The following is a 27,837-nucleotide window of genomic DNA, read 5'->3' as shown; positions in this document are numbered from 1 at the left end:
CTAAATACACCAATTAAAATACAGACTGTTAAATGGATTTTAAAAAAACCATAGGTTATCTTTAAAAACCTACTTTAAATATAAAGACAGAGATTAAAAGAGAGGGAAAAAGATATATCACACTAATGCTAATAAAAAGAAAGGAGAAATCACTATATTAATTTCAAAAAAAACAAACTTCACAGCAAGAAAAGTTATCGGGAGTAAAGAGGGGCATTACATAATGATAAAGGATCAATTGTCCACGAAGACATAACAATTCTTTATGTGTATATGCCTAACGACAGAGCACCAAAATACATGAGGCAAAAATTGATAAAACTACAAGAAGAAATAGATGAATCTATTATTATAATTTGATATTTCAATACCCTGTTATTGGTAATTGATAGATCTAGCAGGTAGAATTTCAGTAAGGATGTAGTTCAACTGAACTGAACTGAACCATTAATCAGTCTAATTGACATTTTTAGAATATGTCATCCAACAATAGCAGAATACACATTTTATTCAGGTTTACATGGAACGTTCATCAGGATAAACCACACTCTGTGTCATAAAAAATTTCTTAACAAATTCAAAAGAATAAAAATTATACAAAGTATGTGCTTAGACTACAATTAAATTAAATTAGAAATCAATAATAGAAAGCTGGAAAATTCTAAAAGTAATGGAAATTAAACAACACATTCTAAAATAACATATGGCTCAAAGAAGAATCTCAAGAAAAATTAAAAACTATTCTGGGCTAACTGAAAATCAAAATGCAACTTACCAAAATTCCTGGAATGTAGCAGAAACAGTACTTAAAGAAAATATTATAGCATTAAATGAATACATTACAAAAGAAGAAAGATCTAAAAATAAATAATCTAAGCTGTAATTTAGAAAACTAGAAAAATAAGATCAAATTACATCCAACAAAAGCATTAGAAAAGAATTTATAAAAATCAAGTCAGATATCAATGAAACTGAAAACAAAAACACAATAGAGAAAATCTACAAAATCAAAAGTGGTTCTTTGAAAAGATGAATAAAATTGATAAATCCCTAGCAAGGCCAACCAAGAAAAAACGAGAGAGAAGATACAAAATACTAATATAAATGAAGAAGGGCCATCACTACTGATCCTATGGACATTAACAAAAATTTTTAAAAAATTATAAACAACTCTAAATTGTTTATAATTTAGAAAAGTGGACCAATTCCTTAAAAGACATGATCTACCAAAACACACACAAAGAGATATAATCTAAGTAGTCCTTTATCTATCAAAGAAACTAAATCAATAATTAATAACCTACCAAACAGAAGGCACTAGGCCCTAATAGATTCACAGGTAAATTCTACCAAATATTTAAGTAAAAAAATAATACCAATTCTATATATTCTGGTTCATCAGATAGGAGAGAGAATACTTCCTACTTCCTTCTCTCAGACCAGCATTACCCTTATACCAAAATTAGAAAAAGACATTACAAGAAAGGAAAACTACTGACCAATATCTCTCAGAAATATAGATGCCAAAATCTTCATCAGAATATTATCAAGTCAAATCTAACAACGCATAAAAAGAATTATATACCACGACCACGTAGTATTTATTCCAAGTGTACAAGTCTTGTTCAACATTCAAAAATCAATTACTGTAATCCAGCACATAACAGCAAAAGAAGAAAAATCACATGATCCTATCAATAGATACAGAAAAAGCATTTCACAAAATTTAACATCCATTTATGATAAACACTCTTCATAAACTAAGAATGGGGGTAAGCTTTGTTAAAAACAACAGCAACAAAAAAAACTACGAAGAGCCTACGGCTAACATACTTAACAGTGAGAAACTAGATGCTTTCCCATTAAGATCAAAACCAAGACAAGGATGTCCCCTCACACCACTCCTATTCAGCATTACATTAGAAGTCTCAGCTAATTCAGTAAGACAATAAGAGGAAATAAAAGGGAGACAGATGGGGAAGGAAAAAATAAAATTGTCCTCGATCATAAATTACATGCTTGTTATTGTAGAGAATTCCAAATAATTGACCAAATGACTCCTGGAACTAGTAGGTGATTATAGAAAGGTAGCAAGATACAAGGTTAATATATAAAAGTCAACTGACTTCCTGTATACTCGCATGAATAATTGAAACTTGAAATTAAAAACACAATATCATTTATATTAGCAAAACTACTGAGACAGTAAAAGACAGGGGAAAAAGAAGGGATAAGTAGGTGGAAGAGGATTTTTAGGGCAGTGAAACTATTCTGTATGATAATGTAATGGTGGATATATGACATTTTTCATTTGGCAAAATCCAAATTCTGGGGGGCAAAACCCAAAGAATAGAACTGTACAACACTCTATGGTAAATTATGGACTTTAATTAAAAATAATATTTTAATCTTGGTTCATCAGTTGTAACAAATGTACCACACCAGTGCAACATGTTAAAAATAGAGGAAACTGTGAGTGGGAGAGAGGGAGTATATGAGAATTCTCTACTTTCTGTTCAGTTTTTCTGTAAACCTAAAACTGCTCTAAAAATAATAAGGTCTACTCATAAGAAAAAAAAGTTATGTTTAAAAGTAAAATTAGAAACAGTTCTATGAGGTAGGTATTATTACTATCCTTCTTTTCCAGGAGAAAACAAATGGAGCTTAGGGGAGTTAAGTAACTTGCTCAAGGTCACATAGCTAAGGAATTATTGAACCACAATTAAAGGGTGCTGCCAATATTCAAATGCAGGCATTATAATTATATGGAGATACAAAGATAGACATATAAACACACACATATATGCATACATATATCCATATATGTAGGATCACTATCTCTATTCTGTAGACATGAAACTAAGCAGAAAGAGAGAAGACATGAACACTGTAAGATTGTTAATTAGGAGATTCCCATAGACAAGCACTCAACTGTAACTGTGAAATCGGCAAGATGGCTACTAGAGGCCTTCACGCCCTCGTGAAGTGAACAGTAATTGACAACATTTCAGCTTTCTGCCCGGGGCCTTATACTGGAAAACCAACATCTTCTACAAAAGTTTCTCTCTTCTTCAAAATATCCTTCTAAAGGTTTGGCCTTTGTTATATCTCCCTGGGATGGATAGGGAAAGGAGAAGGATGATAGAAGAAAAGTCTTATTCCTTTCCCACGATCTTTCTGTCCTCAGCTTCCCACACCTTCTTTGTTTTCCACCTTGATTGTGTATCCTTGAGAATCTCCTACCAGCAACCTCTACTCTACATGCCCTCATGATGAGTTCTTGTATTTCAGAAGGCATGCTCCCTGTCCTTGACACATTTTTAATCTAGTTGTGCTAATAAAGCATCCAAATGCAAAACAGAACAATTTTGTTTCATTCATTGGATCACTTGAGTAGCACGTATGTATTTATTGTAAGCCTACTCAGACTACTGATTCAACAAATACTTATTGTTTATTTAATAAGTACCAGGCATAATTCTTCCACAAATCCTTGCTGTGCTGGAAACTTGGGATATATGTTAAGACATACCCTGTGCTTAGGTACTTACAGAAAACTGGGAGACAGACAAGTTCCAGGCAATATAGGATCAAGCATGCAGCTTTGTAGTACAAACTGTACAAAAAGATTAAGAAAACAATGAAGAGGATAGAGTAGAATTAGTCAGGGTGAGCCGCTTTAAAAAAAAAAAAAGGTGGGGGGCTGTTCAATTTGACCTTAAAGAACATTTTTGGAAGAGGAAAGAGGAGTCAGGGAGAGACAACTACTCTCACACCTAGCAATTATTAACATCTGTAATGTAAACTGATTTGCACAAGTTAAAGCAAAAAAAAAAAAGAAAAAATCTGCAGAAGGGTATTACACTGCAGGTCTATTTACAAGACAAATCATGTTACCTTTATTAAAATAATAATTTTTCGGTGTAAGTAATAAAAAAGAATGGTAGCTCTTCCCAGAGAGCTAAGAGGAGCTCACTTACAGAATCTCATAATAATTAAGGGAACACGTAGAACATGAGGCAAACAGAACATCCTTTCTCACAACAACTGCCATCTCCCAAAAGCCTTGGTTGGTCACAGTTTGCTCCTCATTAACATTGACTGATTTGATGAATGCTCATTACTGAAATACTGCCTGCCCTGGTTCAGAGCCTTATCTACCAGGAAACAGACTTATACCCCCTGGCCTAAGGAACTGCATGATTCCTTTTCCGCAGGGAAGCAGTAGGTTGCCCTTGCTATGGATTCAGAGAAGTACTCTGTAGTCACAGATCTTGGGGAGGCCTGGAACTGAATACCCACATTATCCCCTCCACCAAGTTGTTTGATAACTCTCCCTAGCACAAACAAGCTTTGTATTCTGTGGCTAAAACTGAAAGCCCAACTGATTTTCTTATCTCTAGCCTCTTACTTGTAAGCACGAGTGAGCTTCTATTCTTCATTGATTTATGCCTTAGATGCCAACTGTGTACAAGCCCATGAGCTAGGTTTTCTGGCAGCTACAAATATGTCTCGGATTAAGAAAAAAAAATAGTTGAAAATCTTGGGTCAGGGCAATTTATCTAATTCAGACCAGTGTGCATCACTTGTCCCTGTAAAAGGAATTTGGAGCTCATCGTGATCTGCTCAGATGCTATCAAATGGCATTTTGTAAGCAGATCCCACACACATGCTGAAGGCAGGCCACTAATTTTACAGTTTCACACAAATCCACGATTTGTTTACAAACCCCATAAATGACAGCAAATCACACAAATACCAAGCAGGTTTGTGTATTCTTACAGAGCAACCATTTCGAACACTTTCCATGAATGTTTTCTAGAGAGCTGATTTATTGCAGATTGGTTTCCTATTTGCAGAGCACATACATTTTAATGAATTACAAGCAGCATGGAGCAAAGCATGCATATTCTGGCAATAAAATGTCTAGAAACGCTTTGTTTCAGGTCTCGTGGAAAGCATAAAATGGATCCCTGTCACAACAAATTTAAAATGCTGACTGAGAAAAAGCTAATTACTCTCACAAAAAATAAAAATAAGTCAAGTCAGTATTTTCAGAAGGAAGTACAACCTATTTATAAGAAAGAGTCAGGGGTGGGAGAATTTTTTTTTTTCATTAATTCCTCAAACTTTCAAGATACAATGCAGTATAGTACTGAAAGGTACTGATTCCAGGGTCAGAGTGCATAGGGTAAAATACCCCCCCATTTAATTCGCTGTGTTATCTGAGGTTCAGTCTTCCCACCTGCACATTGGGACTAGGAATAATAAAAATAGTATTATTGTTAGTACTCAGATGGGATTAGACAAATGGCCTTAGCCTGACACAGAGTTTGCATCAATAAGTGGAAGGTATTACTGTTGTTTTAATCAAATGCATATAGGAACCCAGTTAAAGGAAATACGAATATAGTTTTGCTTTTAAGGAATTTATATCTCAAGTTATGTTCACATAACTAGACATCAATTTAAAGCAATGAACAAGCATTTGTTTTTTCTATATAATGATGGCTAAATTGACTTAGAAAATATGGGAGAGGGACCTCTCTACAGGGAGAGAAAAAAAAAACTGAGGATTAGAACTAGAAAGATCTTTGTTGAGAATTAAATACAGAATCTCAGACAAAGCTAAAAAGTTAATATTGTTCAATCACTAAATCAATGTGTAAGTATCTACAACATCCCTACTAAATCTCTTTTACATGCCTACTTTTAAAACATGTATTATTTTTGTTAATACTTAAAATTTTATACTATACTTTGCCATCAGGATATTTGCATGGCTGTCAAGTCAAATGAGACCCCCAAGTACACACTCTTCTTATAAGCCCAAAACTTTCCTTCATTGAAATTATCACAACTGAAATCAAAGTCCATATGTACTTTTTAATAACAGCTTTAGTGAGATATTATAAGATTTACCCATATAAAGAATAAATTCAATGGTTTTCGGTATATTCAGAGTTGTACAACCATTGTCACCACCAAATTTTAGAATGTTTTCATCACCCTAAAAAGAAATCCACACTCTTTTTTTTTTGTTTTTTGTTTTTTTGAGACAGAGTCTTGCTCTGTTGCCCAGGCTGGAGTGCAGTGGCGCGATCTTGGCCCACTACAACCTCTGTCTCCCAGGTTCAAGCAATTCTCTTCCCTCAGCCTCCCGAGTAGGTAGGACTACAGGCATGTGCCACCACACCTGGCTAATTTTTTGTATTTTTAGTAGGGATGGGGTTTTACCATGTTGGCCAGGCTGCTCTCAAACTTCTGACTTCAGGTGATCCACCTGCCTCAGCCTCCCGAAGTGCTGGGATTAAGCGTGAGCCACCGCGCCCGGCCCACACTCTTAATAGTCACTCACCTTCTCTACTGTCCTCCTTCACTAATTTACTTTCTCTATATATAGATTTGTCTGTTTTATATGCTTCATACAAATGAAATCACACAAAAGTCATTTTACTTTTATTTTTACTTAACAAAATGCTTTCAAAGTCATCCATGTTGTAGCATATATCAAGTCCTTCACCCATTTTAAAGTCAAGTAATATTTTATTGTATGAATATACCACATTTTATTTACCCATCCATCAGCTGATGACCACTTGGGTTGTTGCACTTTTTGAATATCATGAATAATAATGCTATCAACCTTTGTGTATAAGTTTTTGTATAGACATGTGTTTCCAATTCTCTTGAGTATACCCCTAGGAGTAGAATTGCTAGGTCACACAGTTACAAGAAAGGGGTCCTGATCCAGACCCCAAGAGAGGGTTCTTGGATATCACACAAGAAAGAATTCAAGGCGAGTCCACAGAGTAAAGTGAAAGCAAGTGTATTAAGAAAGTAAAGGACTAAAGAATGGCTACTCCATAGACAGAGCAGCCCCCAGGGCTGCTGGTTGCCCATACTGATGGTTATTTATTTCCTGATTATATGCTAAGCAAGGGATGGATTATTCATGCCTTCCGTTTTTACACCATTTAGGGTAACTTCCTGATGTTGCCATGGCAGTTGTAAACTGTCATGGTGCCGGTGGGAGTATAGCAGTGAGGATGACCAGAGGTCACTCTTGTCGCCATATTGTATTGGTTTTGGTGGGTTTTAGCTGGGTTCTTTACTGAAACCTGTTTTATTAGCAAAGTCTTTATGATCTGCATCTTGTGCTGACTTCCTATCTTATTCTGTGACTTAGAGTGCCTTAACTGTCTGGGAATGCAGCCCAGTAGGTTTTAGCCTCATTTTACCCAGCTTCTATTCAAGATGGGGTTGCTCTGGCTCACACACCTCTGACAAGTAACCCCATGTTTAACATTCTGAGGAGCTGCCAAACTGTTTTCCAAAGAAGGCACACCATTTTCCAATCTCACCAGCTATGTGTAAAGGTTCAAATTTCTCTATATCCTTGCCAATATTTGTTATTGTCTATTATTTTTTATTCTAGTCAATATGGTGGGTGTGAAGTCGTATGTTAACTGTGATTTTGACTTGCATTTCCCGAATGACTAATAATGTTAAGAAACTTTTTGTGTCCTTATAGGACTTTTGTATATCTTCTTTGGAGAAAGGTCTAATCAAGTGCTTTGCTCATCTTAATAATTATTCATCTTTTTATTATTAAGCTGTAAGTGTCTTGTAAAAATTATGGATACAAGTCCCTTACAACACCTATAATTAGCAAATATTTTCTCTCATTCTCTATTTGCTTTGTAAATAAGATGTAGAGATATTAATACCGAACCGAGAGTTTTGTCTTTACCTCTTAAGCTCTCCTCTTTTTATCCTCCCCATCTTCCATATTACAAACACACACACACACACACACACACACACACACACCTTCCACCCCATTCTCCTTCAAAAGCAGTAATTTGCTCCCCAAAAGGGAAGACACAAGTGAAATGAGGGAGAACAAAAGAGGCAGTTAAGTTTCCAAATTCAGAGCATGTTAGGCCAAAGCAATTGAGAAAGAACAGGAACTTTTAATCTATTCCAGCTTGGCTTTGAATAGCAAGAGCCAAACCTGAAGGAAGGGAAGAAAAAGTTTAGTTACAAACAACAGATTTCAAAGAGAACTAATAATGTTGCCATTTACCTTATCAGTGTCTCTCCTGAAGAGTCTAGGCCTATTTAGAATGATAAAAGAGAGAGCTTCACAGCACTCCAATAACTCCGCCTAAGGCAGGACTTTTTCTCTGTATTATTCACAACTGGAGAGAATGCAAAGGAGTCTGGGATGATGTCAACACAGGACAGTAAAACTGAGGAACAGCTGCACAGCCAAAACAACTAAATTATTTAATCAGCCTGCTGGACCTGGCAGCAAGTAAGAGTAAGTTGGTTACATTAACCTCCTTTTCCCAAGAGGGTCCCTGGAATGTATAATCTGATATGTACTTCCCACTATATCATTAAGCAAGGGTGAGTTGAAATATGTTTTCTCTCTTTGCCTATTTTTTTGTCTTTTATAAAAAACTTTCTTATAATGTCCCAATTAATAATTTAGTAAGAAATGTTATTTGCCCAAGACCTTGTCGGTGCCACAGAAGTATAAATATCCAGTGAATAATAACATACACAAGTGCACCATCCAGGGGCACAAATCAGAACAACTCATAAGTTAGGATGAAATGTTTCCAAGATCCAATCATGCAAAATTGCAAATCAAAGGTAGAGAGTTCTTAAAAAGTTAGTGAGACACAAGTCTTTTATTCCAAGACAATCTCATCAAATGTTTTAAAGGGAAAATTGGACATGAAATTGACTTTAATACAAGCAAAGAAGTGGCTCTAATATGCTTTGTTTTCTACCTAAATATCAGGAGATCTAAACATAGCATCCATACCCCACTTCTTTTCACATAGATAAAGGAACGGTACTCACACCAGGTGGTAAAAAGTGAATTTGTTGACTTAATTTGGTTCTCCAATTTGGTGTTTTCAATAAAGTTCAGTTTTCCTCAAGGTATCTCGACTTTTACTCCCCCATTTGTGAATGTATAACCCCTGATTCAAATTGACTTTTAAGTGCTTTTTGTGACATATTAGGTTAATCTTTGCTACTTTTCGCAATGGAAAAAAAAAAGTTTTATTTGCTGCTTTCTTTAAAGATGTCATCATAGTGTCAACATTTAGATAAATACTTTTTTGTTTTGTTTTGTTTTTACTTTTCTCACTGACATTTCTCCTTTGTGATTGGGTAGGCAATATTGAAGGGAACTATTTCTTTTCTTTTTTTTTTTTTTTTGAGACAGAGTCTCAGTCTGTCGCCCAGGCTGGAGTGCAGTGGTGCAATCTCAGCTCACTGCAAGCTCCGCCTCCTGGGTTCAGGTCATTCTCCTGCCTCAGCCTCCCAGGTAGCTGGGACTACAGGCGCCCGCCGCCACGCCCAGCTAATTTTTTGAATTTTTAGTAGAGACGGGGTTTCACCAGGTTAGCCAGGATGGTCTCGATCTCCTGACCTCGTGATCCGCCCACCTCGGCCTCCCAAAGTGCTGGGATTACAGGCGTGAGCCACCGCACCCGGCCGAAGGGAACTATTTCTTAGCTGGAGATTAGTTAGGGGTGTCAGGCCTCTGAGCCCAAGCCAAGCCATCGCATCCCCTGTGACTTGCACGTATATGCCCAGATGGCCTGAAGTAACTGAAGAATCACAAAAGAAGTGAAAATGCCCTGCCTTGCCTTAACTGATGACATTCCACCACAAAAGAAGTGAAAATGGCCGGTCCTTGCCTTAAGTAATGACATTACCTTGTGAAAGTCCTTTTCCTGGCTCATCCTGGCTCAAAAAGCTCCCCCACTGAGCACCTTGTGACCCCCCACTCCTGCCCGCCAGAGAACAAACCCACTTTGACTGTAATTTTCCTTTACCTACCCAAATCTTATAAAACGGCCCCACCCCATCTCCCTTCGCTGACTCTCTTTTCAGACTCAGCCCGCCTGCACCCAGGTGATTAAAAAAGCTTTATTGCGCACACAAAGCCTGTTTGGTGGTCTCTTCACACGGACGCCATGAAAAGGAGTTCTTCAAACCATTTGAAAAATGTAATTCATGTATAGAGACTTAGTATACATAAGAGAAGAAAGAAAATGAGTTAGCTTGTTATAGTAAGAAAGAGGAGATTGGATCCTATTTTATAATTTCACAATTTTTTTCTCTTCCCCCAGGTACATCCTAGACTCTCAGAATAGACTCAAATATATTCAATTAATTCAAATACATATTTTCACACTACTATATGGGAGAGTATAGAGATTAATGCAACGAGTTTATAAAGTCAGAGTTTTCTGTTCCATACTTGCACCTAAAACTCCTATTTTACAAACTAAAAATGGCTTCTCTAGCAAAATAAATCTGAGTCCTAAAATAATCTCTAATATTTATTGTCTCGATTTGAGTCAAATATGGGATTAGTAGAGTATACTGCAGTGACAGTAACAGTGAACACTTAGAGAGCCAAGTAAATTACTTGAACTTGTCTTTCAAAACACAGCCTAGGAAAATATCGAGATTACTGTGTTTGGTCTGCATAGGTTTTTGACCAAGAAACTCTATACCTGTAAGTATACACAACTTTTCAAAGAGACTAGAGAAAACTCTCATTTGTTCTTGAAGAAGGAGTGATTCACTATACAAAGGAAATTGTTCTAGTATGTTATATAAAGGAAAGAGAAAAAGGTTCACTAAATTACTACATGTTCTCACTTACAAGTGACAGCTAAACACTGAGCGCACATGGACATAAAAATGAGGACAACAGACACTGTGAACTACTAGAGGAGGATAGGGTGTGGGGGTTGAAAAACTACTTATTGGATACTTACGCTCACTACCTGGGTGACAAGATCCATTCCCTAAAGCTCAGCATCATGCAATATCCTCATGTAACAAACCTGTTCATGCACCCCTGTATCTAAAACAGAAGTTGGGTGGGTGCTGTGGCTCACGCCTGTAATCCCAGCACTTTGGGAGGCCAAGGCGGATGGATCACCTGAGGTCAGGAGTTCAAGACCAGCCTGGCCAATATGGCGAAACCCTGTCTCTACTAAAAATACAAAAATTAGTCAGGTATGGAGGCACACACCCGTAACCCCAGCTACTCGGCAGACTGAGGCACAAAAATCTCTGAAACGGGGAGATTAAGGTTGCAGTGAGCTGAGATCGCACCACTGCACTCCAACCTGGGCAACAGAGTGAGATTTCATCTCAAAAAAATAATAATAATAAAATAAAATAGAAGTTGAATTTTTAAAACAATAGTAATAATGCCAATGAACAAACAAAAAGATTCCTGTACTATAATCTCATGGGGAGAAACTCACAAGTGGGTGGTATATTTATGCTAGAAATTTCAGAAGGGGGTAGGTGGGGGCTGGGGTGGGCCATGGCCGAAATCACTCCTAAAGCCTTTATTTTTTATTTTAATTTTTTCATTTTCAGAACAGGATTCCCCAGGTGTTGTACCCTTGCCTTCTTGTCACACTTAACTATCCATATCACTTTCAATATCATTATGTTCAATGCTCTTTCTGTCTGGTTACACTGGTTTCTCTCAGTCTCTGTCTTTCCATATCACTTTTAAATTGTTTTCTCTTCTGCTAGAAGTATTTTTTTACAATGACTATTCAGAATGAATAGTCAATAAGAAATAAGTCCACATGCAAACCATCCACCCTCATCTGGGTTATTTTGCAGGAGCCCTCTAACTGGCCTTTCCCTCGGTAATCCATTCTTCTCACAATAGTCAGAGAGATGTTATTACAACATAACTCAGCTTATGTCACTTTACTACTTACAACCCTAAAAATCTCCCCATTACATTTAGAATAAAAACCAGACTCCTTATCATGACTGGCAGAACCCTCTGCAACTTGGTCCTGCTTAATTTTCTGTAGCCTCCTCTCAACACACTACCACCATCCACAAATATTCTTCTGTTCTTTAAGAGCAGCAAACTCATTCCTACTTTAAAATGGTGTGTCTGCTCTTCCTTCCACCAGATGCACATGGCTCCCCATACGTTCATTTAGACCTTGGTTTAAATATCACCTCCTCAGAGAGTTCTTCCCTTAGTAACTACAGAAGTAGGCTTCTCACTTGATGTTATTTTCCTTCCTTCCTTATCATAGTATCCTTCATTGAAAGATATGCCATGAGAGAGCACAGCCCTGAATCTCCAGGCCCTGAAACAATTCCTGGCACATGGCAGGTGCTCCATAAATATTTGTCAAATGAACAAAGCTGTAAACTTATTTGTTGAAGGCTTTAACGGTACTGCTTTCCTTTCAAAATAATCTGGAGTTCTTTCATCTTCTTGTGGCTATTTGAGAAAGACAGCTCAATTATTATGCAAGCACATTTCCCCTTAATGTTATGTGACTTCAGTATTGCTTTTGCTCTTCCAAATTTGCTTCACTTTATCTGATACATAATTTAGTTTCTCATTGTGCCTGTTTATTCAACTTGAGTTAAACACTTTGTTTGTACTAGGTACTGTATTTACATGTCTACTTTGCATTTTGTGTGTTTTCTTCATTTTTACATTCTGAAAACAAATGTATGAGTACTTAATCATCTGTTTCCATTTTAATTCAGCATTGGTATGGACTGTACTATGGCTCACACAATCCAAATGCAAATTAAGGCATCTTCTGATTAGAAAAGCTGACATAAAATACTAAAACATTTCTTTGGTCAGAATTATTTATAGAGCTATGGCTTTTGTTACACAAAATAGCAAATACTTTTACAGCTGTGGAAAAGAAAGACAATGATTAAAGAATTTCATGGAGTCTTTGTTTTGTTGGTTTTTTTTTTTTTTTAGGAGGTTGATTGGGGCTAATAAATTTGTGCTTTAGTTTGATTTAAAAACAACAACACACAATGTCACCAGAGAGTCTTCAGTGTATTCAATAAAAAAAGCAAAAGGCAAAAGACCAACTTGGAAAAGTAGTTTTATATTTACAGAGGTTATAGGTCAGCACATTCCGAGAGAAATATAGCCAGTACTTTTTCTCATAAACTTTTTATACTTGAACATAGGAGTCAACTGTGACAATATTCTGCTTCACTTTGTGTTCACATAGATGAAGGAGACCAGTAAGTCATAGCAAAGCTGACTTCAATAAACCATCAGTTAAGAATCTGTATATGGATCACAGAATTACTGGTATAGTCAGTACCTAGAGACAAAAGCATTTTCACTATCTTTCCAACTTATCCTTTCTTACAGCCCTACTCCAGAAATTCTTTAACCTCATGAGACTAAAAGTCACTGATCCTACCACTTCTCACTGGCCACTGCCCATCTGGTGCTTGTCTCCTCCTTGCCCTGTTTGAATTCCAAGGTCAATCATTACAATCACTCTCCATATGCACACTCAACTCCCCATTCCCTCTATCAACCACCCATCTTCTCTTGGCAAAATAACAATCCTGGTTAAATCCAATTCTATTCCTATCTGGAAAGTGAATCCAGGTAAACGAATGAGACTAAAAACGGACACAAAATCAAATGTTCTAGTGTCCAAGAGGGCTTAATATTCCCCTCTGTTTGAATAAACTTTTGACTAAACTTTAGACAGCTTCCTGACTCAAGGCTCTTGATTTAGAGCACTTACTTTTAAAGCACTTACTTAGAGCACTTACTTTTAAAGACCTTTCAACTGAAAATTCTTAATCTGCCTCTTTGTGATGAAAATCTTCTCCCAGCTGATTTCACACCCCAGGAATGTCCTTCTCAAGGACCTTGGAACTACCCTTTTGAAATGTAATCTTAGAAGGAAGGAAACCGGTCCTTTTCTCTCAGTCTCTTGGAAGGATGGGAGCCTAACTTCCATCAGGAACAAATAGCAAACACAGATGGCCTAATCACAATGAACAACTGCCTCCCTCCTAAAGTACCCCCACTGGAGTTCACCTATGTGACTTTTCCACTAGCTCACCCCAGTGCTTAAAAGCTCTCCTACCTTTTGTTCCATGGAGTTAATTCTCCTTCCCCTATTGCAATAATCTTGAATAAATGCTTTGTTGTCTGTTTAACTTAGATTTGGGATTGCTAACATCAAGCAGGGCCTTAATGATGCCTAGCAATCATACAGACTTTTCCTAGTCCATTCACTTTTCCATTTTTCTCATACCTTCTTCCTCAAACCATTTGTATCTCTACCCCATCCCCAGTCTCATTTGATCACCTTGCTTTCTGTATCACTATGAAAATAGAATATATCAGAACAGGCTTTCCGCAGCTCCAGCCACTACATCAATCCACCTACCTGCATGTGTATCCAGATAGTCTACCTTCCCTGTTTCTAGAGGCATTACAGCGCCTATTCTCTTGTGCTTACTCAAGGGGCTATATGTGCAAACCTCTCTGTCCCCTGCTTCAGTAATATATTCTGTTCTTCTCTCAACCTGACTTTCCCTTTCCTACCTGTTGACCCCATTTCTCTCCTTTTCTTTTCACCTAAATTAAAATCCAAACTTTGCTGACTCTTTCTAAGTTATTTTCTTGTCTTGGATTTTAACAAGCAAAAAGCTCCTGATTTTCCTCCTACTTCCACAGGCTTTCCTGGTCCCTCTTCATTCCTCAGTCTCTTAAAGTAGAAATGTGAAGAATCAGTCAAGGCTTTATGCCTTCCTCTTCATTCATTCATTCATTCCCTTTTATCCCTATAGATCTCCCTTCCCTTTTCTGATACAGACCACTGTTCACATATATCCAATTTTTAATATTTTGTCAGGACTCCCAGCAAAATGTATTTTTGTGCTCATATGTTTTAATATATGTAAATAATCTTTCAATAACTATCTTTTTTGGTTTTAAGCTTTTCTCTCGGCGTGATGTTTTTAAGATCCATTCATGGTTTTTTTTTCTTTTTTTTTTGAGACGGAGTCTCGCTCTGTCGCCCAGGCTGGAGTGCAGTGGCGCAATCTCGAAACACTGCAAGCTCCGCCTCCCGGGTTCAAGCCATTCTCCTGCCTCAGCCTCTCCGAGTAGCTGGGACTACAGGCGCCTGCCACTACGCCCGGCTAACTTTTTTGTATTTTTAGTAGAGACGGGGTTTCACCGTGGTCTCGATCTTCTGACCTCGTGATCTGCCCGCCTCGGCCTCCCAAAGTACTGGGCCATTCATGGTTTTATAATAATTGTTGGCTGCTCCCTCCTTCAGGGTTCTGCCTTGTATTCATCCGCATTTGGTCCCACAGAATGATATTCAGATAGCCAACAGCTCCCTCTACATAAACAATGCTACAAGAAACCATCTACCTGCCAAAGATCTCTTAAGCTTCTGATTTTACTTCAGCCTCTCTCCCTGAGCTTCTTATCTCTCCACCTCAATGTACTGTTCTTCCAGTCTTCTTCACGTTAATTCATAACAACTCCATCCTTCTAATTATTTACAACAGAAACCTCAGGGTTTCCCCTTGATTCCTCTCTTTCTCTCATTTTACAAGTTTACCGCAACGGTAAAGCTTTTCAGTTTTACCTTCAAAATATAGTCACAATTGGCTGGGTGTGGTGGCTCATGCCTGTAATCCCAGCACTTTGGGAGGCCGAGGCGGGCAGATCACCAGATCAGGAGTTTGAGATCAGCCTGACCAACATAGTGAAACCCTGTCTGTACTAAAAATACAAAAAAATTAGCCAGGCGTGGTGGCAGGCACCTATAATCCCAGCTACTCAGGATGCCGAGTCAGGAGAATGGCTTGAACCGGGGAGGTGGAGGTTGCAGTAAGCCGAGATCATGCCATTGCACTCCAGCCTAGGTGACAGAGCAAGACACTGCCTCAAATAAAAGAAAAGAAGCACCGAGGATTGACAGCCACCACCAGAGGCCAGGAAGAGGTAAGGAAGGATTCTCCTGAGAGTTTCATAGGGAGCATGGCCCTGTAGGCACCTTGATTTTAGAATCCCAGCCTCCAGAGCTGTGAGAGAATAAATTTCTGTTGTTTTAAGCCACCTAGGTTTTGGTACTTTGTTATGTCAGCCCCAGGAAAATAGTAGTCATCATCAGAAAAACCCAGTTCCTTGAGCAGGTCAGGGTAACAAAAGGGAAACCAACCGAGGTCACTGGGTCACTTTTGAAGTGTGTAAGCATGCGTTCTATACATTCTCATGCCACTCAGTTCAGCTGTATGCAGTTTTCTGCATTCACCTAGTGTTTCTCGTAGGCTAAATCGCACATAAGTAAATGTGAAATCTGTGTTACGCTCAAATCATTCCCTAATCCATCAATTGCATTGGAACAGATTTGCATTTCCAAAACAAGCATTATAGCAGAACTAACTGAACCACCAAATTCACACAGAGAGTTAGCAATAGGGCTGGGCACAGTTTTACACGTAGCTCTCTCCTTCTCCCACAGTGAACAAAGTCACCACTATTGTTCCCTGGATTATTGTAGCAGCCTCTTTATTTTTTTTTCAACACAGCAGCCACAACAATTTTGTTAAAAATCTAAGTCAAATAAGTTCATTGCTCTGCTTAGAGCCATCCAGTGACTTCTATCTCACTCTAAGTAAAAGCTAAATTAATTGCATTGTCCTCAGTGGCCCTCCATTACTTGGCTGCCCCTATAGCACTCTAGACACACCTTTTTGTGACTCCATCCTCCTATTCTGTCACCATGACCTCCCCCATACACTATTCCTGTATGACATTTTCTCCTGTTAATCTCTCTATTGTCAATTCACTTCAAAAGACTTAGACTTTAACCTTTAGAGAAAAAGTTTGAAATTTCCTACACCACCAATGTATCTCTATTTCCTCAGCAAACAGGAAAAGACAATTTTTTAATCTTTTCAACCTGAGACAAAATTTATATGCCCAACACCTTTAGGAGAACAATTTTAGACTACATTCCATATAAAGCTCATCAATTTGAATGGAAAAACTTCCTCCTGCTGCTGCTGTTATGAATCCCAGTCTACAAAAGGATAGCCTAATGTGTATTGTTTCTCCTCTTTCTCAAAACCATAGCTTTGTGGGTTCAGAGAAAAACAACTAAAAGTGGCATTCCACTTTCAGGCAGAAAATTATGTGTATCAAATATACTTATATGGTAATAAAATATGTGCCCAACTACTAATCCCAGTTGTAAATTGCTAATCTGAAGCTTCAGAGTGGTGATAACTACAATTTTACTTTACACTAGTTAAAATAAGAGAAATATGCCATTTCCTATTCTAGTAAGTCAAAGTAACATGGTATTTACCACAACAAAAAGTTTGTCTCCCTCTATAATTAGGTTGATTTGCACCTTTCTGCATATAAATGTCAGACATGCTAAGCTGCTTTCTATATGAAGCCAAATATATAGCTCATCCCAGAGCTTAAAAATTTTTTAAAGATCTCTGCAGTTTGTGATTCCTCATCACACAGCTGTGAAAGAAGCCAGCCAAGCAGGCTGGATCTCATCTCAAAAAGTTCAAAGGCTAAAAACAATTACCTCTTCAAGGACATCAGCGAGCTTGCTGAGGATCTCTTCAGGAAGGCTCTGGAATGTTGGAACACTGAAAAACAAAACAGAATAGTGCTGAACACATGAACCGCAACTTATTTCATAAGTAATAAAAATGACCATGAATCTAAAATACAAAACTATTTTATGATAAAGAATCTGCCAAAAAAAAAAAAATGCATTAGCCACACAACCCGAAAAAAAACGAACAAAGTTGCAGATGAAGATCAAAGCAGTCATTTAAGCATGGTTTGATGTCTAACAGGGAAAAGGCATGGAGTATGAAAAAAAAACTTGGAGTTTAGACAGACTGAGTCCAAATCACTGTTATATTTACCTGCATGACCATGGATATGTAAACCAAATATAAAATTCTAAGCCCCCCCAGTCAACTGATGGATGCCCCTCTTGGCCAAGGGCATTCCAAAGTAAACCGGAAAAACTAGTTCGGGCCATGATGGGAAGGAAGGGATTGGACACGCCTCATTATACCCTTCTCCCTTTGGATTTCAGTCACAACTTACTAGAGTTAACATTCAAATAGAAATAGAAATCTTAAGACTCTTTGTAAGTCTTAAAATAGAAATCTTAAGACTGACAAAACAGACTCTTTATAGAAATAAGATACCAAATTCTAACCTGACTCTAGTATAGAATCACATGACAGATAGCATACCCTGAAAGAAATTGAAGTATTTTACCCCAAAATATATTCCTTTGACATATTTTGAAAAATAATTCTCTCCTGTAGAGCTGTCTCTTGTGGGGAAAATCTACATTCTATACAGAATCCCCTTTGCTTTCCAGGTCTTTTCCCTAATCTAGGAGAGAATTAACTAAGAGTCTGGCATCTTTTTACGTCTGATAAGAGTTCTGAAGCCTGCTACCTGGAGGCTTCATCTGCATAATAAGAACCTTTGTCTCCACAACCCCTTGTCTTAATCCAGAAACTCCTTTTATTCATTCTGGGTCTTCAGATAATAACTTAACTCTTATAACCAATTGCCAATCAGAAAATCTTCTAATCCACCTATGACCTAGAAGCTCCCACTTTGAGTTTCTCGCCTTTCCAGACCAAACCAATGTATACCTTATATGCACTGATGGATGTCTGCCTGTAACTTCTGTCCCCCTAAAATGTATAAAATCAAGCTGTAAACCAACCACCCTGGGCATATGTTCTCAGGACTTCCTGGGGCTGTGTCAAGGATCGTGGTCCTCACATTTGGCTCAGAATAAATCTCTTCAAATATTTTACAGAGTTTGACTCTTTTTGTTGATAGGTGCCTCAACATGTAATGAGGAGAAAACCACTCTCTCCTCTGTTAGTCTGCTGTCACCAGGTTCCTTCAGGGTCTATTTCCCTTTCCAGGTCTCCCTCCATACACACATCTTTCTCCAGGCCGACTCCTAACCATTATTGAAGACACAGGTTGATTGATGATGCATTCACATCTGCAAGCATTCACTTAACAACTTTGGAAAGCTTCCCACTCTCCTCAACCCCTCTCCAGCTAGGTCAAGTTCTCCTATCATGATCTCTTTAATCTCATACTACAAGTGTAATTAGATAATTAATTGGATTTTTGTTACTGCATGTCTTCTCTGCTAGAATTAAAAATCCACAAAAATAAGAACTTTATCTGTCTTTTTCAACCCCCTGTATTTTCGGCGATTTATAAATAACAAACAACATATTTTGAATGTAGTTATGAAAGCATGGATTTGTGAATGCTTCATAGGACAGTGATTAGACCTGAAAAGTTCTACCCATGAAATATATTAGCTTAGTTTGCTCCAATACATCGAAATACAATGTTAGTTCCCTTCTTTTCATCTTGTTCTCTTATTTCTCCCCACTAAACAGTAAATAAAAATACGAAATGATGTCAAATGCACAAAACAATAAAACTTACTTTATGCAAAATTATAATCACTTTAAATTAAAAAAAAACAGAAGGTTATCAACATATAATTCCTGAAACTTCACTGGAAAAACTAACTGGGATGTGGAACTATAGTCTTAATTAATCATAGCTTAATGTCTCAATGGAGAAAAGGCTATAACTGAGTGCATATACATTTGTATGCCTGACGTTTGACTTATAGCATAATTTTGGCTTGATTACAATGATACCATAAAAGAAAAAATAATATGCTCTTTTGGTAAAAGCATGAAAATTTTGTTGTTAATTTGTCACTTTGATTTCCATTACTTAGGGTAAGGCTTATTGATGAAATCCCAAGGTTTCATGCAGAGGTGTAACAATTCACCCAGGACCATCTGTTGCACCAGATTTACTGCTATGGTCTGAGCCATGTGGGGTTTAATTTCCAGAAGGCAGTCTATTTCAGCAGCTGGATGGACCATATCACATAAAGACAGAAGGAGATAGAGGAAGCTGTTTCCATGAGTTATGTAGGTTGAAAAATTTAGTCCTGTCTTGTTCTTTTAATGAGCTATATTTCAGTTTCTTCTGAGATGAATAATTAGAGTGCTTCTATCCCATTAGGTATTTGTGGAAAACACAAACTAGAACTGAGTTTTTCTCATTTTATTATAATTGGCTTCCTTCTTTAGACCAGCTTATTCCTATTATACTACGCCTCTTATTTTACTTTAGGCTCTGGCTATCCCTAGCCATACTACAGTATTTTCATTTCCATGAGAGTTCTTATCCAAGAGAAGAAATTTACTTGACTATATAATGCATTAAGTGAAAACAAAAGCATCAGGTTTTAGGATGGCATTTTAAATATATAATCTTTCACAATTTTAAATGCCTTTTTTAAATGCCTCAAAATATTGAGCAGCATTTATTGCTAATACAAATTAAGGATGATTTTTAAGAAGAAACACTCTAAAATATCACCAGTAACAACTGAAGCACTTCTGGACTTCACAAAAAGAAAACCATTCAACAGGAAAAGTAAGTGCCTTCACTTTCATAAATTACTGTGAAAACACTTTTCTAGCCATCTTTACAATTCTAAGATTTATATTCTGCAAACACTAGATAAATTCTGTCACGTAATTAATTTGCTTTCTAAAAATGACTGGTCTACTAGTAGCATACACACTAGGAACAAAACAATTCAGAATGTTTATAGTTTGAAATTCTACCCATGAAATATATTAGTTTAGTTTCCTCCAATACATCAAAATACATCATTTTAGACTCCACTAAATTATATATAAAATAATTCAAAATAAAGTTTTCTATCCTTTAGAAAACTGAAAGCAAAATAATTGCAAGGACAAACTTCCAGATAAAATGTTTAAACATTAGAGAAGAATATTTTCAGTTATGCAAACAAAAATTTATTGTAACAATTTACGTGCTAATTATGAGTAATTCTTACAGATGCATTACCTATTGTTTTGGTTCCCTAAGGACTTAAAATGGGCCCAAAGTTACGGAATGCACTAGAATGTAATATAATAGAGATGATTTAATGTGCAGTGCTTTTCCATCGGTTTTTCTAATTGAATGTAGCAAGGACTTAGAATTTGTAATGACAATAGTAGAAGATGAGATTTGAGTAGTTTCTATTTGCCAGGCACTGAGCTAAGGGTTTTATAGATAATATAAATTTCATTTTTACAACAACGTTATCAAATAGTCATTCTTATTGTCATCTATTTTATAGATAAGACGACTGAGACCTTGAAAGTCTGCCTGGGGTCATTCCACTCAGCACTGGTGAAGAGAGGATGAAACATACCCTGTAAATGATGGTGGAGCTGATTGCTTACTCAATGAGCTACATACTTTTCAATGAATGTACTAAAAAAATGCCTTTCAAAACAACACCTTATTCTTTTAGAGAGTGATATGGAAATAAATAAATAATATTAGTAACATTTGATTTAGTGACTTCATTTACTTCCAAACATTTTATTTTAAAGAACGTCAAATAAATTGAAAGTCTGGAATAATAAAGATCACCTCTATCCACAACACACAGAATCACAACTATTAACATGTATCATTTTTTATTTATCTACTCTCAGTCCATGTATTCTTCTATGTGTGTGCATAGATTAATTGATGTATAGTTATTTTTGAAAGAAACATTTGACAGTAAGTTGCCAATATGAAACAATTTCAATACTTCAGCATACACATCCTAAAAATAAAAACATTCTCCTAAGTAAATAGCCTTAATACCATGATCATACCTAACAAAATTAACTATAAATCTATACTATCATCTAGTATTTATTCCACATTCAAATATTACCTATTGTCCAAAAGTGTCTTTATCAATTGTTTTTTGTTTTGTTTTGTTTCCAAACCAAGTCCAGTCAAAATCTGAACACTGCTTTTGGCTGTTATTCCTCTCTATAGTCTCTCATTTTTATGACAATCCTCACACCTTTGCCCATATGACACTGACATTTTGAAGAGATTAGGACAGCTGTATTAGTAGATGTCCCATTTTCTTAATTCATCTTAGTAATTTTATTTATGGTAACCTATTGCATGAAAACAATAGCTAAGAGGGGAAAACCTAAGTACAAATAATTTTATTAAAGCATGTGTCAATAAAAACAAAAATTGGGAGCACATATAGAATAACATAATTATATGCAGCAGCAGTTCTCAAAATGTGGTCTGGGAACCCAGGGATTTCCTGTGATCCTTTTATATGGGTCTTCAAAGGTCAAAACTATTTCCCTAAATTAGAGTTTGCTTTTTTCACTTATTCTTTCACATGTACACAATAGAATTCTCCAGAGATCACCTGACATAGAATGATATTATCACTTTAATGACTAATGGAATGCATGCTTGTTTGTTCTTGGGTCTCCTAAAATTTTTAAGGCAGTAGGTTTATGATAGGTGTGGTGTTTACAGAAATTAGTATGCTATTAGTACTTCTACTGTGCTCTTACTAGTCATTACACCTGGTATAATCTCTGTAACCGTATTATCATCATCCACTAGATCATTCTTTTGAAATCCTTAAGTTTTCTGTATGCCTGAGTAGAAAAACAACAAGTAAATACATTTGGATACCTTATTTTTCAATAACAGTTTTACATATTTTTAAAACATTTATAACTTTTAAAATTTTATCTTACTTATAATTTTAGAATTGTATAGTACTTATTAAGAAGTTAATAAAAGAAAGTTTAAACCTGGCTGTGGTGGCTCACACCTGTAATCCCAGCACTTTGGAAGGCTGAAGCAGGTGGATCACCTGAGGTCGGGAGTTCGAGACCAGCCTGACCAACATGGAGAAACTCCGTTTCTACTAAAAATACAAAATTAGCTGGGCGTGGTGGCACATGCCTGTAATCCCAGCTATCTGGGAAGCTGAGGCAGGAGAATTGCTTGAACCCGGGAGGCGGAAGTTGCGGTGAGCCGAGATCACGCCATTGCACTCTCCAGCCTGGGCAACAAGAGCAAAACTCCGTCTCAAAAAATAAAAATAAAAGTTTATGTTATATTTTTCTTTTTCTTTTTTTCTTTTTTTTGGAACCATGTGCGCCTTTATTAGCTGAGCCACTACTTGAGAGGGATGAAGCAGGAGGAGTGGGTGGCCCCGATGCCAGGCCGGCCGTGCTTTACCGGCTTGTAGGTGACGGAGAACTCGCCCAGGTAGTGGCCGATCATCTGGGGCTTGATCTCCACCTGGTTGAAGGTCTTGCCGTTGTAGACGCCCACCATGCTGCCCACCATCTCGGGCAGGATGATCATGTCCCGCAGGTGCGTCTTCACCACTTCCGGCTTCTCCATGGGCGGCGCCTCCTTCTTGGCCTTGCGCAGGCGCTTCAGCAGGGCGTGCTGCTTCCGCGGCAGGCCCAGGTTCAGCCGCCGCCGCTGGCGCGCACTGTACAGCTGCATCAGCTGGTCGTAGGACATGTCCAGCAGCTGGTCCAGGTCCACGCCGCAGTAAGTGAACTTGCGGAAGGTCCGCTTCTTCTTCTGCTCTACTTCTGCCATCTTGCCGGATCCTCAGAAAAGCTATATTTTTTCTTAATTTAAGAATAGATTATCACTTTGAAAGAGTGATTAAAAGACTCATATTCTCAAGTCACAGCAGTCAATCTTTAAGTCCAAAGACACTTGGAAAATATAAAAATGCATCAAAATATCACATGTACTCCATAAGTATGTGTAATTATTATTTATCAATGATATTTTTTAAATGTCACATCAGAGAGTTCCTGACTCATGGAAGATAGAGAATCCAAAGAAACTTGGAAACACTGTAAATAAGAAATACAAATAAGATGAAAGCTATCTTTCTCTCTTAGTATAGGTAATAATTTCCCTTATTATGTTATAAAACATTTTTGGAAAGATTATCATGCCAGTTAAGTTGTGACACCATGTTGAGACAAATCATTCAGACTTTAAAGAAAAAGAAATTGAGTTTTTAAAATGTAGAAATGATGCATTTTCTAAAAGAAAAGTGTTTTGTATAGCTTTTCAACTTAAAACTGAAAATCAGTCAAGCATCTTACAAGTCAGTTACCATATTGCATTCACTAGAGAAGATCACACAATAATTAAGAGACAAATGAAACCCTGTAAAGCTGGCTTTGTTGAATGTGTGCTGGATGCAAAGACAGTAAAAGAAATTATTGCACTGAGTCTTTCAAACGGTATGGTACCTTGCTGGAATTAAAAGCTTAGCTTCAAAACAAAGACTCAGTTAAGATCCTATCTGCACAATTGTACTTTTGCTTTACAAATGAATGAAGTTACAGACATGGCTGGATTTGCTGTTTAGCTTCTATTCTTCTAGTACCAGAACAAACTAATCATCAAAGAAATTATCATTTACATGAATATGTGGCAACAAACACAAGTGGTAACTGTGCTATTCAGTGTTGAATAACTTTTTAAAAGATGGACTTGAATAACTTTTTGACTCTTAAGGCTTATCCTGGAATAACTGTGTTGACATTTGCGTTGACGGTGCAAAAGTGATGGTGGCTCTCAGTACAAATCAAAGCAGTAACACCAAACTATACTAGTTGTTATTTTCTTATTTACCACACACTCACCATAGAAAAAGATAAATAGCATGCCAGTTTTACTTTAAAGTATGAAATTCTTCCTGAAATAGTAAAAGTTATTAATTTTATTAAATTTAAATCTTTAAATTTAATTTTGTATACATGTTTTTGATATTGTGTGTGTGACAAAATATTGAAGTATAATAGTTGTCTCAAGGAAAACCATTTGAATGGTTGTTGGAGTTACAGGTCAAGTTAGCCACTTTTTTCATGGAACATCATTTTTTACTAGAAAATGATTTTTAAAAATTACAGGTTTTGGCAGACTGTTTTTCAAAATGAACAAAGTTAAGCCCATCACTTAAAGGGCAATAACGGACAGTGATTTTTGCCTATGATAAATTTCAAACTTTCAACCGAAAATTAAAACTTCAGAAAACTTTTATCTGCCACTGTGAGCATAAAAGCTTTCTAATACTTGAAGAGTTTTTCTGATAAGATCAGTAGTTAAGAAATATGACATTAAGAAATATGATTTTTTTATATTGGAAATTTTGCATAACTCAGTGAGCCAATGATTTCCAAATGACGAAAGCATAATGTTATAAAAGTCACACATTGGTAAATGAGTCATTCAAATTATAACGTGGATCAATGGATTTTAATGCTATAATAGAGTATGAAAAGTTTATTGCTATAGTTTCAGAGTCCACATTGCAACTAACCTTTAAGAAACTGCCTCTTGTTGGATGTTAATGAAGTATGAAATCACAAAAAAGTATGTCCACATTATCTTGAAACGCTATTAGTGTAAGCCTCCCTTTTGCTACTACATATATCTGTGAGGTTGTATTTTCTTCATATATTTCAACCTCAAGCACATAAATTCAACAGTTCGAATGCAGAAGGAGAGATATGTGTTAGTCTGTTTTGCATTGCTATAATAGAATACCTAAGGCTGGGTAATTTACAAAGAAAAGAAGTTTCTTTGGGCTGATTCTGCAGGCTGTAAAAACATGGCATCAGCATCTACTTGGCTTTCAGTGAAGGCCTCAGGAAACTTAAAATATGGTGGAAGACAATAAAGGATCAGGCACGTAGCATGGTGAGACAGAGAGTAAGAGAGGTGCCAGGCTCTTTTAAACAACCAGCTTTCATGAGAATTAATAGAGTGAGAACCCACTCATCACCAAGGGCATGGCACTAACCCACTCATGATGGATCCAACCCCATGATCCAACACCTCCCACTCAGTTCCACCTCTAACACTGAGGATTGCATTTCAATATGAGATTTGGAGGGGGCCACACATCCAAACCATATCAATATGAGAATCCAGTCTTTTATCAAGTTCGATAGTTAGATATTGAGAAATTTGCATAATTTTTTTTTTTTTTTTGAGTCTCACGCTGTCACCCAAGCTGGGGTGCAATGGTGGGATCTGGGCTCACTGCAACCTCTGACTCCCAAGTTCAAGAGATTCTCCTGCCTCAGCCTCCTAAGTAGCTAGGACTACAGGCATGAGCTGGCCAATTTTTTGTATTTTTAGTAGAGATGAGGATTTCACTATGTTGGTCAGGCTGGTCTTGAACTCCTGACTTCAAGTGATCCACTCTCCTCGGTCTTCCAAAGTGCTGGGATGTATAATTGTAAACTTAAACTCCTTTCTATTTTATTTTTTTTTTGATTTGGGAAAATATGGTTATTTTAATTAAAAAATAGACTTTGTGTTACAATATAATATGTTTATTATTGAGGTTTCCAAATGAATTAGTGAATAAATATTTTTCAAATATTTTCATTTTTAATTCCAAATGCAGTAAATACTAACAGATATAACCAACCTAAGTTGAAGAATCACTGACACAGTGATTAAAATTGATGTATTGATGAAAAATATGTAAAACATGGAATACCTACAAGATAATATTGAGAAGATACTAAAAGTTATGTATACAATGGAATTATTACATTTTACAGAAACTTCTTACAACTGTGAATAGAGCTTTGCAGGAAAAAATCAAAAGGTTAACAGATATTGTGTTAGGTGGAATTAGTATTAGTCTTATGTTTTTTCTCTCTCACTACTTTCTTATATTTTCAAACTTTCTATTTTGTAAATATATTCTTATAATACCAAAAATATAAAGTGCACAATTATGGTTATAAGTAGATAAAATGCATCTGAATGGGCCCATTTAAAGAAAAAAATAGTATTTCTTTTTTAGAGACAGAGTTTTGCTGTGTCACCAATGCTGTCGTGTAGTGATATGATCATAATTCACTGCAGATCACAGCTTTAACCTCCTGGGCTCCAGCAATTCTCCTGCCTCAGCCTCTTGAGTAGCTAGGACTACAGATGTGTGCCACCAGTTTTCTGAAGAGGCAGGGTCTCGCCATGTTGCCCAGGCTGGTCTCAAACACCTGGCTTCAAGTGATCCTCCCTCCTTTGCCTCCCAAAATGTTGGAGTTACAGGCATGAGCCACTATGCCTGGCCAAAAATTTTTTTTAATATTGGAAAAAAATATTGTTTAATTAATTAATTTGTTTCTTCATCAAAACTTATTGAGTAACTCATGAGCCAGAAATTGTTTTAGGTATTTAGGATTCATCAGTGTACCAAAGAAAAGATTTCAGCCTATTCATCAAGGAAATAGAAAATAAAGAATAAATATAACAAATAATGTATATTATACATATTTTAAATATACATCTATATCATAGAGTTGCACTAGATAATGGCTACAGAATTTTATATGATTTAAAGATGAACAGGGTAGCAGTTATTACAATGGAAAGAGGGGCAAGTTACAAGATTAAACAGGGTAACCAGGATGTCCTCACTTTAAAGGCAAGATCTGAGCAGAAACCTGAGAAAGGTCAGGGAGATAGATAACTGGATTCTGGGGAAGAGCATCCAGGCAGAACGAACAGAGTGAGCCAAGGGTTTTTAAGTGCCTGGTAGATTCCAGGAGTAGCAAAGAGGTCAGAGTGTCTAGACTTCAGTGAACTGGGGAAAAGAGGAAGATTAGTAGACATCAAGAGGTAAGGGTGGGGGCAGGTCACAAAGGGGCTTATAGATCATTGTAAGAACTTAGCTTTATTCTGGGTGAAATGTAGAGCCATTGCAGGATTTTCAGCCTAGGTGTGACTTATCTTACTTACATATGAAAAAAAAAAATCCTTCTGCCAGTTTTAGGGAGAATAAACTGTAAAGTAGTAAAAGGGGATGCTGGTAGACCAGATAAGAGTCTACTGCATGACAGAGGATGGAGGGCTGGACAGCGTGGAAGCAAAGGAGGAGATGAGGAGCAGCTAGGCTCTGTTATATTTTGAAAGTAGAAGCAACATGATTTCCTAGTAGACTGAATGTGGAATGAAAGAGAAGAGAAGAGACAAGGATG

General features: G+C 36.8%; 2 protein-coding genes across 4 annotated transcripts in view; both read right to left on the bottom strand.

Moving 5' to 3' along the window:
- PRKG1 (protein kinase cGMP-dependent 1) overlaps positions 1–27,837 on the bottom strand; it is a 1,338,496-nt gene that overhangs the window by 359,293 nt on the left and 951,366 nt on the right. For all 3 annotated transcript variants that reach the window (XM_058436250.1, XM_032137641.2, XM_058436251.1), the window contains one exon: positions 17,445–17,508. In XM_058436250.1, the coding sequence (XP_058292233.1) occupies positions 17,445–17,508 (64 nt within the window). The remainder of the gene's footprint in view (positions 1–17,444; positions 17,509–27,837) is intronic.
- LOC116458044 (small ribosomal subunit protein uS19-like) lies at positions 22,944–23,413 on the bottom strand. The gene has a single exon (XM_032754790.2). It carries the CDS (start codon positions 23,408–23,410, stop codon positions 22,973–22,975), a length of 438 nt encoding a protein of 145 aa, XP_032610681.1. The 5' UTR covers positions 23,411–23,413; the 3' UTR covers positions 22,944–22,972.

Source organism: Hylobates moloch, unplaced genomic scaffold (assembly GCF_009828535.3).
Source record: "Hylobates moloch isolate HMO894 unplaced genomic scaffold, HMol_V3 SCAFFOLD_3, whole genome shotgun sequence".
Taxonomy (NCBI): domain Eukaryota; kingdom Metazoa; phylum Chordata; class Mammalia; order Primates; family Hylobatidae; genus Hylobates; species Hylobates moloch.
This window is presented reverse-complemented; position numbering and strand designations above follow the sequence as displayed.

Excerpts from the sequence above, each read along its gene's own strand:
- LOC116458044 (XM_032754790.2), bottom strand. The coding sequence starts at position 23,410 with ATGGCAGAAGTAGAGCAGAAGAAGAAGCGGACCTTCCGCAAGTTCACT.